Consider the following 13,137-nt stretch of genomic DNA (forward strand, 5'->3'; position numbering starts at 1 on the left):
GCCCCTGCTATGCCTGCTTCATCCCTATCCAGTATAGACCAAAAAGCCAAGGGTAAAAGGAACAGTGCCAGGACACTGTCCCTGCTCTCCCAAACGGAGTTGGCTTCTAGTGAGCGCCTCATTCATCAATGCTTCAGGGAGCTTGTGTTTTGTTTCTTGTGGAGGTGATTCTCTCCCAGAGGTTAGGCCAGCTTTGTGTTCAGCATGACCATTCTGATTCTGTTGTCTCCAGAGTCTGAGAGGGAAGGGGAATAGCAAGCACTGGAGCCCGAAGCCCGGTCCCGCGAGCCCGGTAGAGCAGGTGATGGAGCAGGACCTGACGGCTTCCCAGTCATCTTCTCTCTGCTCTCTGACCTCCTGATCAGGTGGCCCTCACCGCTGAGACTGAGAACCTGCACCGGTCCAGTGTGAGTAGCCCACTAGGCGAGTCGAGTCCAGAGGCTGCCAAAGCAGGTGGCTGGGTTTCAGGAGAAGAATTCTACATGTACGTGCAGCCCGGGGGCCCGGGGCTGACTGTGTTTATGTTATCCTACCTTGAGCTTCTTTCCACAGCCTTCCAATTCCCTGTACTACCCCAGGGAAAACCCCTCTCCCCCTTTAATTCTCCTGACAAGGCTGGGCCTTACCTTCCTTGCTCCCATCCAGACACACACTCTTCTGTACCCCCTATCCCTGGAATCACCTAGCCCTCCACACACGTTTCTGCTCCCTTGGTCTCTCTCAAATCTTGCACAGGCTCACAAGGAGAGTTGTGCAGCTGGAGACTGTCCTGGAAGGAGTCATGACCCAGATTGATGCCATGGGCTCAAAGCTGCCGACGCTGGAGAAGAAAGGGCAGCTGGCTCCCTTTCCAGGCATGGTGAATGATCTCTCACCTGGATCCTCTCGGCTCCCACAGTTGAACTCTACCAGCTTTTCCACTCAGTGGGTAGAGGCAAAACATTTTTTTTTTTAAATACATTTATTTATTCATTTGTTTTTGGCTGCGTTGGGTCTTCATTGCTGTGTGCGGGCTTTCTCTAGTTGCGGCGAGCAGGGGCTACTATTTGTTCCGGTGCACGGGTTTCTCATTGCAGTGGCTTCTCTTGTTGCGGAGCACGGGCTCTAGGTGCACAGGCTTCAGTAGTTGTGACACGTGGGCTCAGTAGTTGTGGCTCGCAGGCTCTAGAGCACAGGCTCAGTAGTTGTGGTGCACGGGCTTAGTTGCTTCAAGGCATGTGAGATCTTCCCGGACCAGGGCTCGAACCTGTGTCCCCTGCATTGGCAGGCAGATTCTTAACCACTGTGCCACCAGGGAAGCCCGAGGCAAAACATTTTTGAAAGACCAATGTTTCAGGCTCCTGGGGCAACATGTTCCCAGTAGTCAGTGAATCGTGGAGGTGGGGGTTGGAGGGAAGACCTGAAGTTGGTTGCTCTGGCCTTGAGGGCAGCCTTAGCCTCTAGGAGAGTGTCTGGGGTTGGAGAAACAGATCCAGGTAAAAGGAAAAGTGGGACACAAACTCCTCCTTCAAATGACCTGTCACTTTTTCTTCCAACAGCGGGAACAAGGCATTTGGGAGCACCTGCAGGCAGCCCCAGCTGTGACTCCAGCCCCCTGGGGACTCCAGGGCGGGCAGGAGAGTGGTGGGGGAGGGGTCCTAAAGCATCAGACAGCAGGCTCCTCTGTCACCACCTCCCCATAAGCCCCCTCAGCACACGCCCTCCACTTCTAGGGCAGCGGGTCCCACCACTGCTGCTGCTGAGTCCCGCCCTGTGCCTGGCCTTCTGAGCCAACGTTTCTGTGTGTAACTCTGTGAAATACCTCCCGCTGGGCCTCTCACTCCCTGTCCTCTGAACTCTGCTGTGATGATTTTTTTTAAGTCAATAAAAAATAATAAAGGAAAGGAGGGTAATAACTTTCCTAAGCATCTGGATAGCCATGATTTGTGAAAAAAGTAGAAGCTGAGAGAACAGCAATATCTAGATGTCTTCCTACTTGCCAGTGAACCTTTTCCTCTGTGCATCTAGAGATCTACTGCCAGTACCCATGGGGTTCATGTCTTCCCTATAGGGTTTCCCTGTGAAAGAGAAGGGGAAGCCAGAGAGGACATTTTCTCTTGTGGGGAGAGTACAATGTTGCAGAGGAGTTGGAGTGGTGACCTCCCCTAGCCTTCCCCAGCAAAGTCCAGGAAGATGGGCTTCCCTGGTGGCGCAGTGGTTGAGAGTCCGCCTGCCGATGCAGGGGACATGGGTTCGTGCCCCGGTCTGGGAAGATCCCACATGCCGCGGAGCGGCTAGGCCCGTGAGCCATGGCCGCTGAGCCTGCGCGTCTGGAGCCTGTGCTCCGCAACAGGAGAGGCCACAGCAGTGAGAGGCCCGCGTACCGCAAAAAAAAAAAAAAAGTCCAGGAAGACTCAGTGGGAGAGCCTACCTCCAGACATGTCACTGAACACTGAGGGGGCTGTAAACCAGGACAGAGATGGAGCCTGAGGAGAAGCTGGCAAAGAAATGACCTCAGGATTCCGAGATATTTGGATAAAATGTGGGGGACTCTGACCCTCTTCCATAGGACAATGTGGGTTTGCCTGGTGATTATCAATAAAAATCCTTAGGAAAACCAGGACTTTGCACTTGCTTCGGGGACTGCAGGGGAAAGAAGAGAGTCCGGAACTGTGAACCATCCTTGTACCTGGGCTGGAGGAAGCTCATCCCTGCTGGGAGGTGTAGAGTTGAGGCAGTGACAATGTGAAGAAGCTGGCTGCCCCAGGAGTTCTGAAAGAAAAATTTCTGACTCATAGGAATAGTTTGAAATAGTGGACACTACCATTGGAGGGAGTGGAGACAGTGACCTAGGGAGGCCTGGTCCTTAGAGTGAAGAGATTATGGTGTGTGTGTTTGTGTGTGCATGTGTGCGCTGTTGGGTGTGGGCAGTGAGAGTGCAGATGGAAGATAAGTAGGAATAAGACAAAAAACTCCTACACCAAGATTCTGGATGTATAGGCCTGCATCCTGAGACCTGATATCTATCCCCTCTCTCTGCCCCTGTGACCTTTATCCCTCCCTCATTCTGCACCTTCCATTGCTCTCCAGTTTCTTCTTTCATCCATTCCCTTCGCCCACCTGCATTCTCCCATCCCATCAAATACAATCTATACACCCAGAAGTCTTGTGAAACAGCTGAATGCAATTAAGATAACCAGAGTGTATCCTCAGTCCTAAAAAGTTATGATCTAAGCTTTCTTCAAGAAAGGCTGTTTCAGGACTTCCCTGGTGGAGCAGTGGTTAAGAATCCGCCTGCCAGTGCAGGGGACACGGGTTCGAGCCCTGGTCTGGAAGATCCCACATGCTACGGAGTAACTAAGCCTGTGCGCCACAACTACCGAGCCTGTACTCTAGAGCCTGCGAGCCACAACTACTGAAGCCCACAAGCCTAGAGCTCATGCTCCGCAAGGAGAGAAGCCACAGCCATGAGAATCCCATGCACCATAATGATGAGTAGCCCCCACTCGCTGCAACTAGAAAAGGCCCATGCGCAGCAACAAGGACCCAACACAGCCAAAAGTAAATAAACAAAGAAACGCTGTATCAACCCAAGAGATGTAGGTGCCAGACTGAAGTTTGGGAAAAAAGGTCCAATGAGCCGATATTAACCTAGGACATAGGAAGGGAGAGTATTTCGGCTCAGGGATAATGCCCGAAGGTTTCCCAGAGCCTAGATGAGACTATCTTCAAAAGCAAGGATTCCTTGAGCAGTCTTTCAGTGACTAATAGCAGCCGGGGTGAGGATTCTCTGGGGAGGGGCTAACTTGTCTCCGGTCATTTTAGTCAGCAGGCCGCACTGGGCTCGACCCATCCCAGAGAGGTCTTACTAGGCTAGTGATTCCGCCAGGGAGTGGCCGCAGAATTGAGCGCATCCTTTGTTCCAGACATCGGACTCTTGGCATCTGATCGACTCACGAAGCTTATTTTAGCTTCAAATTCGGCTTGGTGCCTACGCTTGGCTATCACTCATTCCTTGCGGTATGGCTTAGCCCAGAAGCGCAGAATCACAGGGCAATGAACTCCGGGCGGGGAGGGCGGGGGACGCCCGGCGCGCATGCGCAGGCATCCCAGAACCAGAAGCAGCACGGGGCCGGGCATGGCGGCGGCGGCCGAGGGTGTCCCAGAGACCCACCGCGAGGAGCCCGTTCGGGGTATGCGGAGTGGATGGGGACGAAGTGTCCAGTGGGAGGCCTGGGGCTCTGGGTTACGGGCCCGAGGTGCCTGGCGGGAGCGGGCAGGTCGGAGGGGCGCGCCTGTGTGTACGCGTGTTTGTCCTGTCAGGGCGACTGAGAAGCTTTGGCCGCGGGGTAGAGTGTGAGCTGAGGCCGTGCAAGGGAGCAGAGTTGGCGTGTCAGGTGGGGCAGGGACGAAGTGAGGGACTCGAAATTACGGCACATGGAGAATGGAGCCGATTTGATGCAATGAGGCCAGGTGGAGGGATGTCGGGAGAGGCGCCTGTGGCTGGATTAGGACCAGGGCAGGGCGGGACACTTACTCGTTCTCTTTTGATCCAGATGATGCCGCCGTGGAGACCGCTGAGGAAGCAAGGGAGCCCGCTGAGGCTGACATCACTGAACTCTGCCGGGACATGTTCTCCAAGATGGCAACTTACCTGACTGGGGAACTGACGGGTGAGGCGGGGTCCGGGTTGATTCCGCTAGTTCCAGGCACCACTCGCTGGAGCTGGGGTTTGGCCCTGGTAGGCCTGTGAGGTGCTTTAGCAGCGTCAGTTTGCGGCTCCCTCCCTAACCCCACACACCTCGAAACATGCCTGGTGGAAGTTTGGGGAGGTCAGGAATGAGTAGGAAAGAAGTCCATCCGTTCCCTGGAGAAATTCACGAATTACCTTCAGCAACACAGGATAAACAACGAGGTCCTACTGCATAGCACAGAGAACTATATTCAATAGCCTATGATAAACCATAATGGAAAGGAATGTAAAGAAAAAAGAATGTATATATACGTATAGCTGAATCACTTTGCTGTACAGCAGTGATTAACACAACACTGTAAATCAACTGTACTTGAACAAAAAAAATTTGGTACAGAAACACATAAGAATACTTAATACAGCCCTGCAGGCCTCCGTAGTGTAGACTGAGGCTGAGAAAACAAAAAAGAATTCATCAAGAAGTGCTCCTTTGGGGGAGGTGCATTTTGAACAGGGCTGTAAAGCGACTGATTGGCCAAAAAGTGGGAAATGACTGGTGAGTGAGGTGGTATAAGCAAGCAGTTTGTTGGCTAAGCAGGTGTATTTACGAGGTTACCGGGAAATGGGGAGTGACCTGCAGATTTAAGGATCTATTAGGTTCGTCTCTCCCACCCTTTGGGACATGATTAATTTTTTGGTCCAGTGTGTATTTCCAGGTGAACACATGACCCACGTGTGGAGGAGGATCTAAAAAATGAAGTCTGGTCCAGTGTGGCTTTTCATAAAGGTTGTTATGTTGTTTCACTTCCCCAGGAAGTTGCTGTGAGCTAAATGTATGAACCAGAATGTATGGGAAAATGCTTGGTGCAGAACAGGAGGGGTTGAGTCTCCAACAGCCTATTTATTTATTTGTTTGTTTATTTCTGAGCAAAAGAAACCAAGCAACAAAATCTAGATTTTTTTTTTTGGCTTTTCTTTAAAAATTCCAAAGATTTGGCAGTAGTAGTCCCCCATTCTTGCAAGGCTCTAATTGGCTAGAGTTGGGCATTGTCTCCTTTAAATGGACCAGCGCTGTGCAGTTTGTCCCCAACTACTCCCTGTTTTCTCCCTTTAACTGAGACCTGGTGTCAGTTGCCATTTATTACTGTTCTTACTGTTGTTTTTTTAGTAGTGGTACAGAAATGGTTTTCTGTACCAATGTCTATCAAAATTGGTAAAGTAAATGATAGACTAAGAGGATCATAGGTTCCAAGAAGTGGGAGAGTGTATTTCTTTGTAGAAGTGAGTAATCTTGCATTTAAAATGCAAACACCTGGCTTGCTTCACTCATTTACATAATATTGTTGGCTCCTGGGTATTTGAGTGTGTGACCCTTGTTTGAGAGAGACTCATTTGATAGCAGTGAGAGTATGGATATGGAGGAGACACAGAAGAGCAATATTTCAGATGAAAAGTAACCGTCTGTGACAGAGTGATGGTAAAAGGAATGGGGAGGGGAGCATGGATGCAAGAACATTATAGAAGTGGAATTTATAGGACTTGTTGAAGTGGGTGTTAAGGGATGGGAGCAGCTTAAGATGTGTCTGCAGTTTTAAGCCTGGGTGGTGTCATCAGCCAAAATAGGCAGGTTGGAAAGAGGAACCATGTTTAGTGTGAAAATAATATTTTCAGTTTTGACTTGGCTGATTTTAGTTATTACTGGGACACTCAGGTGACTGTTATCAAGACATCCAGGTGACTTCAACATGTGAATCCAGAGCTCAGACAGTGGTCAGAGCAGGAGAAACAGATTTGGAAGTCACCTGCATAGCAGAGTGAGTTGAGGCTGTGCAGAATGAGACTGCCAGGGAAGACCATAGAGGTAGGTAAGAGGACCTGGACTAAAATCTCAGGGAATGCCTGTACTGGGCAATTAATTTGTTTTTATTAACAGTACTTAAAGTCCCTAGGTTTCCAAATGATTTATTACAAAATGAATTTTAAGTGGATTGTAATTTCCCTATGATTGTCATTCTTACCTATACAGATACTTTTTTGAGTTTGAAAGGAAGCTAGCATAACCCTGGGAATGCCCATGGAAATGTGCCACCCATGTAAACATCAGCCATGTGTCACAGCTGAGGGAAAGTTGAGAACTGATAGTTAAGGGGGTTAGATGAGAAGAGATCTGGTATAGAAACTCAAAAAGAGCAGTTAGAAAATGCTATAGCAGCCGAGGGAAATGAGTGTTTCATGAAGAGAGAGAGATCAGTAGTGTCAGATGTTATGGAGAGGCCCAGGGGTATAATAACTGAGAAAAGGCCATGGATTTGGTGGTTCAGAGAGCACTGATGACCTTGCAGCTTGTCATTTTTCTGGGTGGTGGGGACAGAGACCAGACTGGAAGGGTTTACATGAGTGAATGGTGAGGAGTAGGAAGCAGTGAGTGTAAGCTACTCTTTCAGAAGGGTTAGCAGTGAAGCTCCTTTGTTTTACTGAGCAAATGATGTAGGTGTACAATAGAGGGAGTGCTTTTGGGCTGGAGGAAACCGGAATATATTTCTAGATAGAGAGGAAGGTGCCAGGATGGAGAGAGAGTTTGGAAGGACAAGGGAAAGGAGATACTGAAGAGAGGCCCTGAAGAGGTAGAAGGGTTGGGATCGGCGCACAGGAGGAGGAGCTGTCGTGGCGAGAACAGGAACGCTTCTGCCTCTTGAGAAGACACTGGGGTACAGAGAAGTTTGGAAGTGAGGCAGAAAGATTGAGGCAGTTTATGTAAGTGGGCTTGGCTTTTGGGAAAGTTGGAGTAAAGGCCATTTGCTTTGAGTAGGGATGGGGAAGGGAATTGAGGATGTGAGAAGCAGGCAAATGGTTTGGAAGCCAGTGTATAAAATGGAGTACAGAATCACAAGTAATAAATGAGTTGCTAAGAAGTGTTGAGGTCCTAGTTGACTTTATATATATTTTGATATATATATGTATTTATGCTGCAGTCTGCCAAATTATATGTTTTCATGTTGTAGAAGTACCAAGACTGTTTCACCTCCCTTTTCTTGGTACATGAGTTTATCATTTTCCTTTCTAACTAAGATCCTGAAGCTTCTGGATTTTATTTGGTTTAAATAGTTTGCTGATTGTTGCCTGAATTTCTGCTTAGACATTTAGAGTACATAGGCTGAGTATAAATGTCATAGATCAAAAGTGGCCTGCTTCTTTGACAATCCCTAGGTCCTGCCTTGAACTACCATTTGGTAGTTAATTCCACATTCTAGTTATCTAAAAAGATCTTAAAGGCATCACATCTTCTGTTTTGTTTTTTTTTTCTTCTGTTTGTTTTAAAGCCACCAGTGAAGACTATAAGCTTCTGGAAAATATGAATAAACTAACCAGCCTGAAGTATCTTGAAATGAAAGATATTGCTATAAACATTAGTAGAAACTTAAAGGACTTAAACCAGAAGTGTAAGTAATAATTTTTTACAATTAAACGTGTTTGTATTTAATGTTCTTTTGTGCTTGGGGCAGTGGAGAAGGGAAGGGAACATGGCCCCTGTCCTCAGGGAGCTCATTTTCTAAAAGTGAATTAGAAAATTAAGGTGAATTTCTTCCATTATGAGGATTAGCATGCTTTGGTGGTATGGTTATTTCTGCTTCTGAATCTTGATTTGATCTGTTTATTCCTGGAAAAACAGTGAATTAATTTAACAGTGAAACCTATAAAGGACTACTTTATAAACAGAAAACCAGAACATCTATAATTGGAAAATGCTACTTTAGACTGGTAGAATATATTTCCCCATTGACTTATACTTGTGTTCCCTGTCTTTAGGGCTCTCCTTCTTGGTCTGGGAGTACCCAAGAAACCGAATCAGTAACGTAAAGATTGCTTGAGGAGCAAGGAATTTAAGAGAGGAAAACCAGTAGATGAGAGAGACTTAACTTTGTTTAGGTCACCGTCATACCTGATCAGCTAGCTACTGTCTTCTATGGCGTCTGCCTGCTAGTGATCAGAATCATGTCACTCCACCCACTCTGTCTTAGGCAGAACTGGAGAGACACTAGCATGCTTACTTTCCACTTTTTTCTGCACTCCTTGTTGATGTTGTATAAACCTGTGGTCTGTCTTTGTTTTTAAAGATGCTGGACTACAGCCTTATCTGGATCAGATCAATGTAATTGAGGAGCAGGTAGCAGCTCTTGAGCAGGCAGCCTACAAGTTGGATGCGTATTCAAAAAAACTGGGTAACCATTTTTATTTCTGTTTTGATTTGATGAGTACCCTCCTGCCAGTATGACCTTATATAATAAGATGGTTAACATTTATGATGTGCCTACCGTGATCTATTTTAATCTTCACAAAACCTCTTGAAAGTAACTTTTTATTAGTGACAATAATAAAATAACATTTCCTGAGTACTTAATGATATATCAGGCACTGTTCTTAATATTTTGCGTCTGTTATGTTTTTTATCCTTCAGTCTCTGAGGTAAGTACATGATTTTTATCCCCATTCTATTGAAGAGGAAACTGTGGTTGAAGGGGTTATAACTTGCTTAAGGACACAAAGCTAGTATATAGAAGAGCTGTATTTCAAACTAGGTCTGATTGATTACAAAGCTCAAGCTCTTTATTGTGGTTCAGCAGGCTGAAGCATCTTTAATAACGTAGATACATGTCTTAAGAAACAGAGTAGTCAATCGAGGCTTTCTTGAAGGGTTACTTTTCCTTTAAGGAGGAAACTGGCACTAGTACTGATGCCTTGTTAATTGACTCTGGCTCTTATATCCATGATTAAAAATAATGCAGTTGTTTTTAGCCTAGATATAATTTACAGATTATTTTATTTTTATCATTGACAGTAGTTGACTACTTCAAAAGATTGGTTTGTAGCAGACTGAGACATGCGTGGCAGTTAGCAGTTTCATTGTCCACAATTAAATTTACTAAATGGTGACTGTGAACTTTAGAAGGCCTTGTGCCAGATGCTTTCAAGGTTTTAAAGAAAAAGGGAATCCATAACATTGAGGTTTATTTGATGGTCTTTTAAATTTCTGTATCTTTCAAAATTGTTTTCCTAGAGGGAGGGGTAGGGATAAGAAAATAAAAGGTGAAACATACTTCTTGAAAGTCCCAGTCTGGCTCTCAGAGGGTGCCTGGGACAGAGCCTGGAGAGGCCATTTCCTGTGCTTTGTAGGGCTTCTGGTGGCTCAAGTGCCAGTAGGTCTGCTTAACCCTGGTGGAGCATCTGACCAGGTACTGTTGATAGGGTTAGAGCTTAGGGAACTCATGTTAGGTGCTCAGTTCTGTGTGTGTATATTTGACTCCTTAAGTTGTGCACATTGATTATATTTGGACAGATATCCAAATATCTGTCCTTAGCTAATATGAGAGTTGCCATATAGGTATGCCTATAATTTGGATACAGTTTGGACAGCTAAGAGGACTGAAGTTAATAGATATTTTTTAATGTAATAGACGTTTTTGAATTTACCTAGAAATGCTAACTGAAAAGTATCTTTGTAAGAGCCAATTTTAAAAGGTATAACTTCTCCCTCTCCCCCCTACAGAAGCCAAATACAAGAAGCTGGAGAAGCGATGAAAAACTTATTCCTGTGGGACAAAGTCTTTTTTAATGTGGGAAGAATGTTTTATAAGACCTGAATCTTGAGGCTGATGAATTGTCAAAACTCCTCAAAAGGCAGCTATGCTGGTTGTCCCAGAAACTTCACAACATTGGAGTAAACTGAAGGACTGTGGCTACTCCTGGAAGAACTTCTTCTGAGTCAGAATCCCTCAAAAACTCACGCTTATAACTCCTTACCTTTTACTTGAATGCTTCATCATCCATTCAGGACAGAGACTCTCTCAAATTTGCATAAACCTGGACTTGCCAGTAGAATCAAATGAGCAGGCCTGTTTTCCCTGGTAGCAGTTGATTACTACATTATTTTCTCAAATGGTTGGTTTTTGAGTTACTGCGTAACTGGTTGTTTTTTTCTATTAAGGATGTAATGTATTGCTAACAAGATTCTAAATTTAAAAAGGAAAACAAAACAGTCTTGTTCTTGACAGTTTGTCACCTTGTGAATGTCAGTAATTTACATTTCCATAACATTGCAAATAACAGAAAATCTTAAAACAATTTCAGGCCAAGTCTTCTAGACTGAAGAGAAACAGTGAAAGGAGTGTTGTTGCAATAGTTTGGTGTATGTGATGGGCCCCTCCTGTCTGTTCTGTGTATGAGTCAGATGGCTGGGGATGGATATCATCTTGGCATGTGCTCCCTTTTGGAAATATAAGGACAGGATGTGTACGTGTGTGTACGTGTTAGGTGGGGAGGTAGGGCTGCCACTCGGGCTGCTACTCATTAAATAAAGCATTTTTATAAAATATCTTCCTACTGTGTCTGCAGGGTCAGTGGGGGCTCGCAGGGACCTGTTTTCCTTTCAGACTAAAGACATCAGTGGATGGAGGATACTGACTGACCAGTCTAGTTTGGAAGACAGTCAACCAAATCCAGAGTTGGGTGTTAGTGGTTAGGAAGGTGCCTGAGGTCCCCAATTCCATCTCCAAAAGAGTTCTTAATTCTGTTTTTGTCATTTCCCACCATTTAAGTTCTAGTCCACCATCATTTATCCCCTTCTTCTCTGGACTATTGCTGTGGTCTTACCTTACATATCCCTCCAACCTGCAGTCCAGGCTGCTGGCAGACCAATCTTTCTAAAATGTAAACTGGCCACATTTCTCCTGCTTAGATTTCTTTCATGACTTCTCCTGGCCTCTTTGAAAAAGCCAGACTTTTTAAACTTAGAAACCAAACTTTTAATAAATATTTCGTATTTTGTGTTTCTGAGGGTGAACTAGTCTAATGTAATTCTCTTTGGCTCTTTATTAAACTTTCTATAACTTTTTCATACAAGATTTGAAGCATTTAGCCAGATACACATCCTGACACAAACTAGCATTTTGAAATTGATATACATAAAGTGGACAACATCCCCAATTATATTTATGATATAGGGTTCTCCCAAGATAGAGCTGAAATTACCAGTTTTAATCTTTCATTCTATTAATGTAGTATATTACATTTATTGATTTGTGTGTGTTGAATCATCTTTGCATCCCAGGGATAAATCCCAATTGATCATGGCATATGTCTTTTAATGTGCTGTTGAGTTTGGTTTGCTAGTATCTTGAGAATTTTTACATCTATATTCATCAGGGATATTGGCCGGTAGTTTTCTTTTCAGTATCCTTATCTGGCTTTGGTATCAGGGTAATGCTCACCTCATAAGATGAGTTTGGGAGTGTTCCCTCTTCAATTTTTTTGGAAGAGTTTGAGAAAGATCAGCATTAATTCTTTTTCTTTGGGGGGGCATTAATTCTTTACGTGTTTGTTAGAATTCACCAGTGAAACCATTTGATCCTGGGCTTTTCTTTGTTGGGAGGTTTTGATTACTGATTCAAAATCGTTACATATTATTGACGTTCAGATTTTTTCTTCATGACTCAATCTTGGTAGGTTATATGTCTCTAGGAATGTATCCATTTCTTCTAGGTTGTCCAATTTGTTGGCAGATAATTGCTTCCATAGTCTTTGTCTTTCTGTAGTCTTCTCTTTCATTCATAACTTTATTTATTTGAGTCCTAATTTCTTTTTGTCTTGGTTAGTCCAGCTAAAGTTTTGTCAGTTTTGTTTATCTTTTCCAAACCAACTCTTAGTTTCATTATTCTCCATTTCTCTATTGCATTTATTTCTGCTCTAATTTTTATTATTTCCTGCCATCTGCTAACCTTGGGCTTAGTTTGTTCTTTTTCTAGTTCCTTGAGGTGTAATGTTAGTTCCTTGAGGTTTATTTGAGGTTATTTTTTCTTGATATAGGCATTTACAGCTGTAAACGTCCCTCTTAGAACTGCTTTTGCTATATCCACAAGTTTTGGTATGTTGTGTTTCCATTTTCATTTGTTTCATTTGATTTTCCTTTTGATCTCTTTTTGTCCATTTGTTGTTCAAGAGTATGTTATTTAATTTCCATGTTTTTGTGAATTTCCAATTTTTCTCCTATTACTGGATTCTAGTTTCATGCCATTGTGCTTAGAAAAGATACTTGATATAATTTCTATCTTCTTGAATTTATTCAGACTTGTAGCCTAATACATGATCTATCTTGGAGAATGTTCCATGTGCACTTGGGAAGAATGTGTTTTCTAAAGCCAGATTTCCTAGCATGCATACAAGGCCCCTATTTTATTCCTTTTTTCAATTTCATTCCCTGTTACTCTGACACTTAACACTGTATTGAGCTATCTTGAGCTACCTTAAATTCGAATGGATGAGTTTTTTTCCCATAAACTTTCTACTTTACAACAGACTTAGATTTGCTGGAAAGTTGCAAAGATAACACTGAATTCCATATACCTCAATTTAGAAAAAATATAACACAGAATTCTATGGATGAGTTTTCATATCTTAACTGAGGTTTCCTC

General features: G+C 44.2%; 2 protein-coding genes across 2 annotated transcripts in view; both read left to right on the top strand.

Moving 5' to 3' along the window:
* The window catches only part of PKD2L1 (polycystin 2 like 1, transient receptor potential cation channel), a 34,127-nt gene extending 32,445 nt beyond the window's left edge, over nucleotides 1-1,682 (top strand). The window contains 3 exon segments of the mRNA XM_060033464.1: nucleotides 366-484; nucleotides 736-859; nucleotides 1,539-1,682. Of these exon segments, the coding sequence (XP_059889447.1) occupies nucleotides 366-484; nucleotides 736-859; nucleotides 1,539-1,682 (387 nt within the window).
* A 2,393-nt stretch (nucleotides 1,683-4,075) lies between these two features.
* On the top strand, nucleotides 4,076-11,173 carry BLOC1S2 (biogenesis of lysosomal organelles complex 1 subunit 2). Its single transcript, XM_060033615.1, has 5 exons — nucleotides 4,076-4,172; nucleotides 4,536-4,652; nucleotides 7,993-8,112; nucleotides 8,788-8,892; nucleotides 10,218-11,173. Exons 1-5 carry the CDS (start codon nucleotides 4,076-4,078, stop codon nucleotides 10,247-10,249), a joined length of 471 nt encoding a protein of 156 aa, XP_059889598.1. The 3' UTR covers nucleotides 10,250-11,173.
* The last annotated feature ends 1,964 nt before the right edge of the window (nucleotides 11,174-13,137 follow it).

Source organism: Delphinus delphis, chromosome 16, assembly GCF_949987515.2.
Source record: "Delphinus delphis chromosome 16, mDelDel1.2, whole genome shotgun sequence".
NCBI lineage: Eukaryota > Metazoa > Chordata > Mammalia > Artiodactyla > Delphinidae > Delphinus > Delphinus delphis.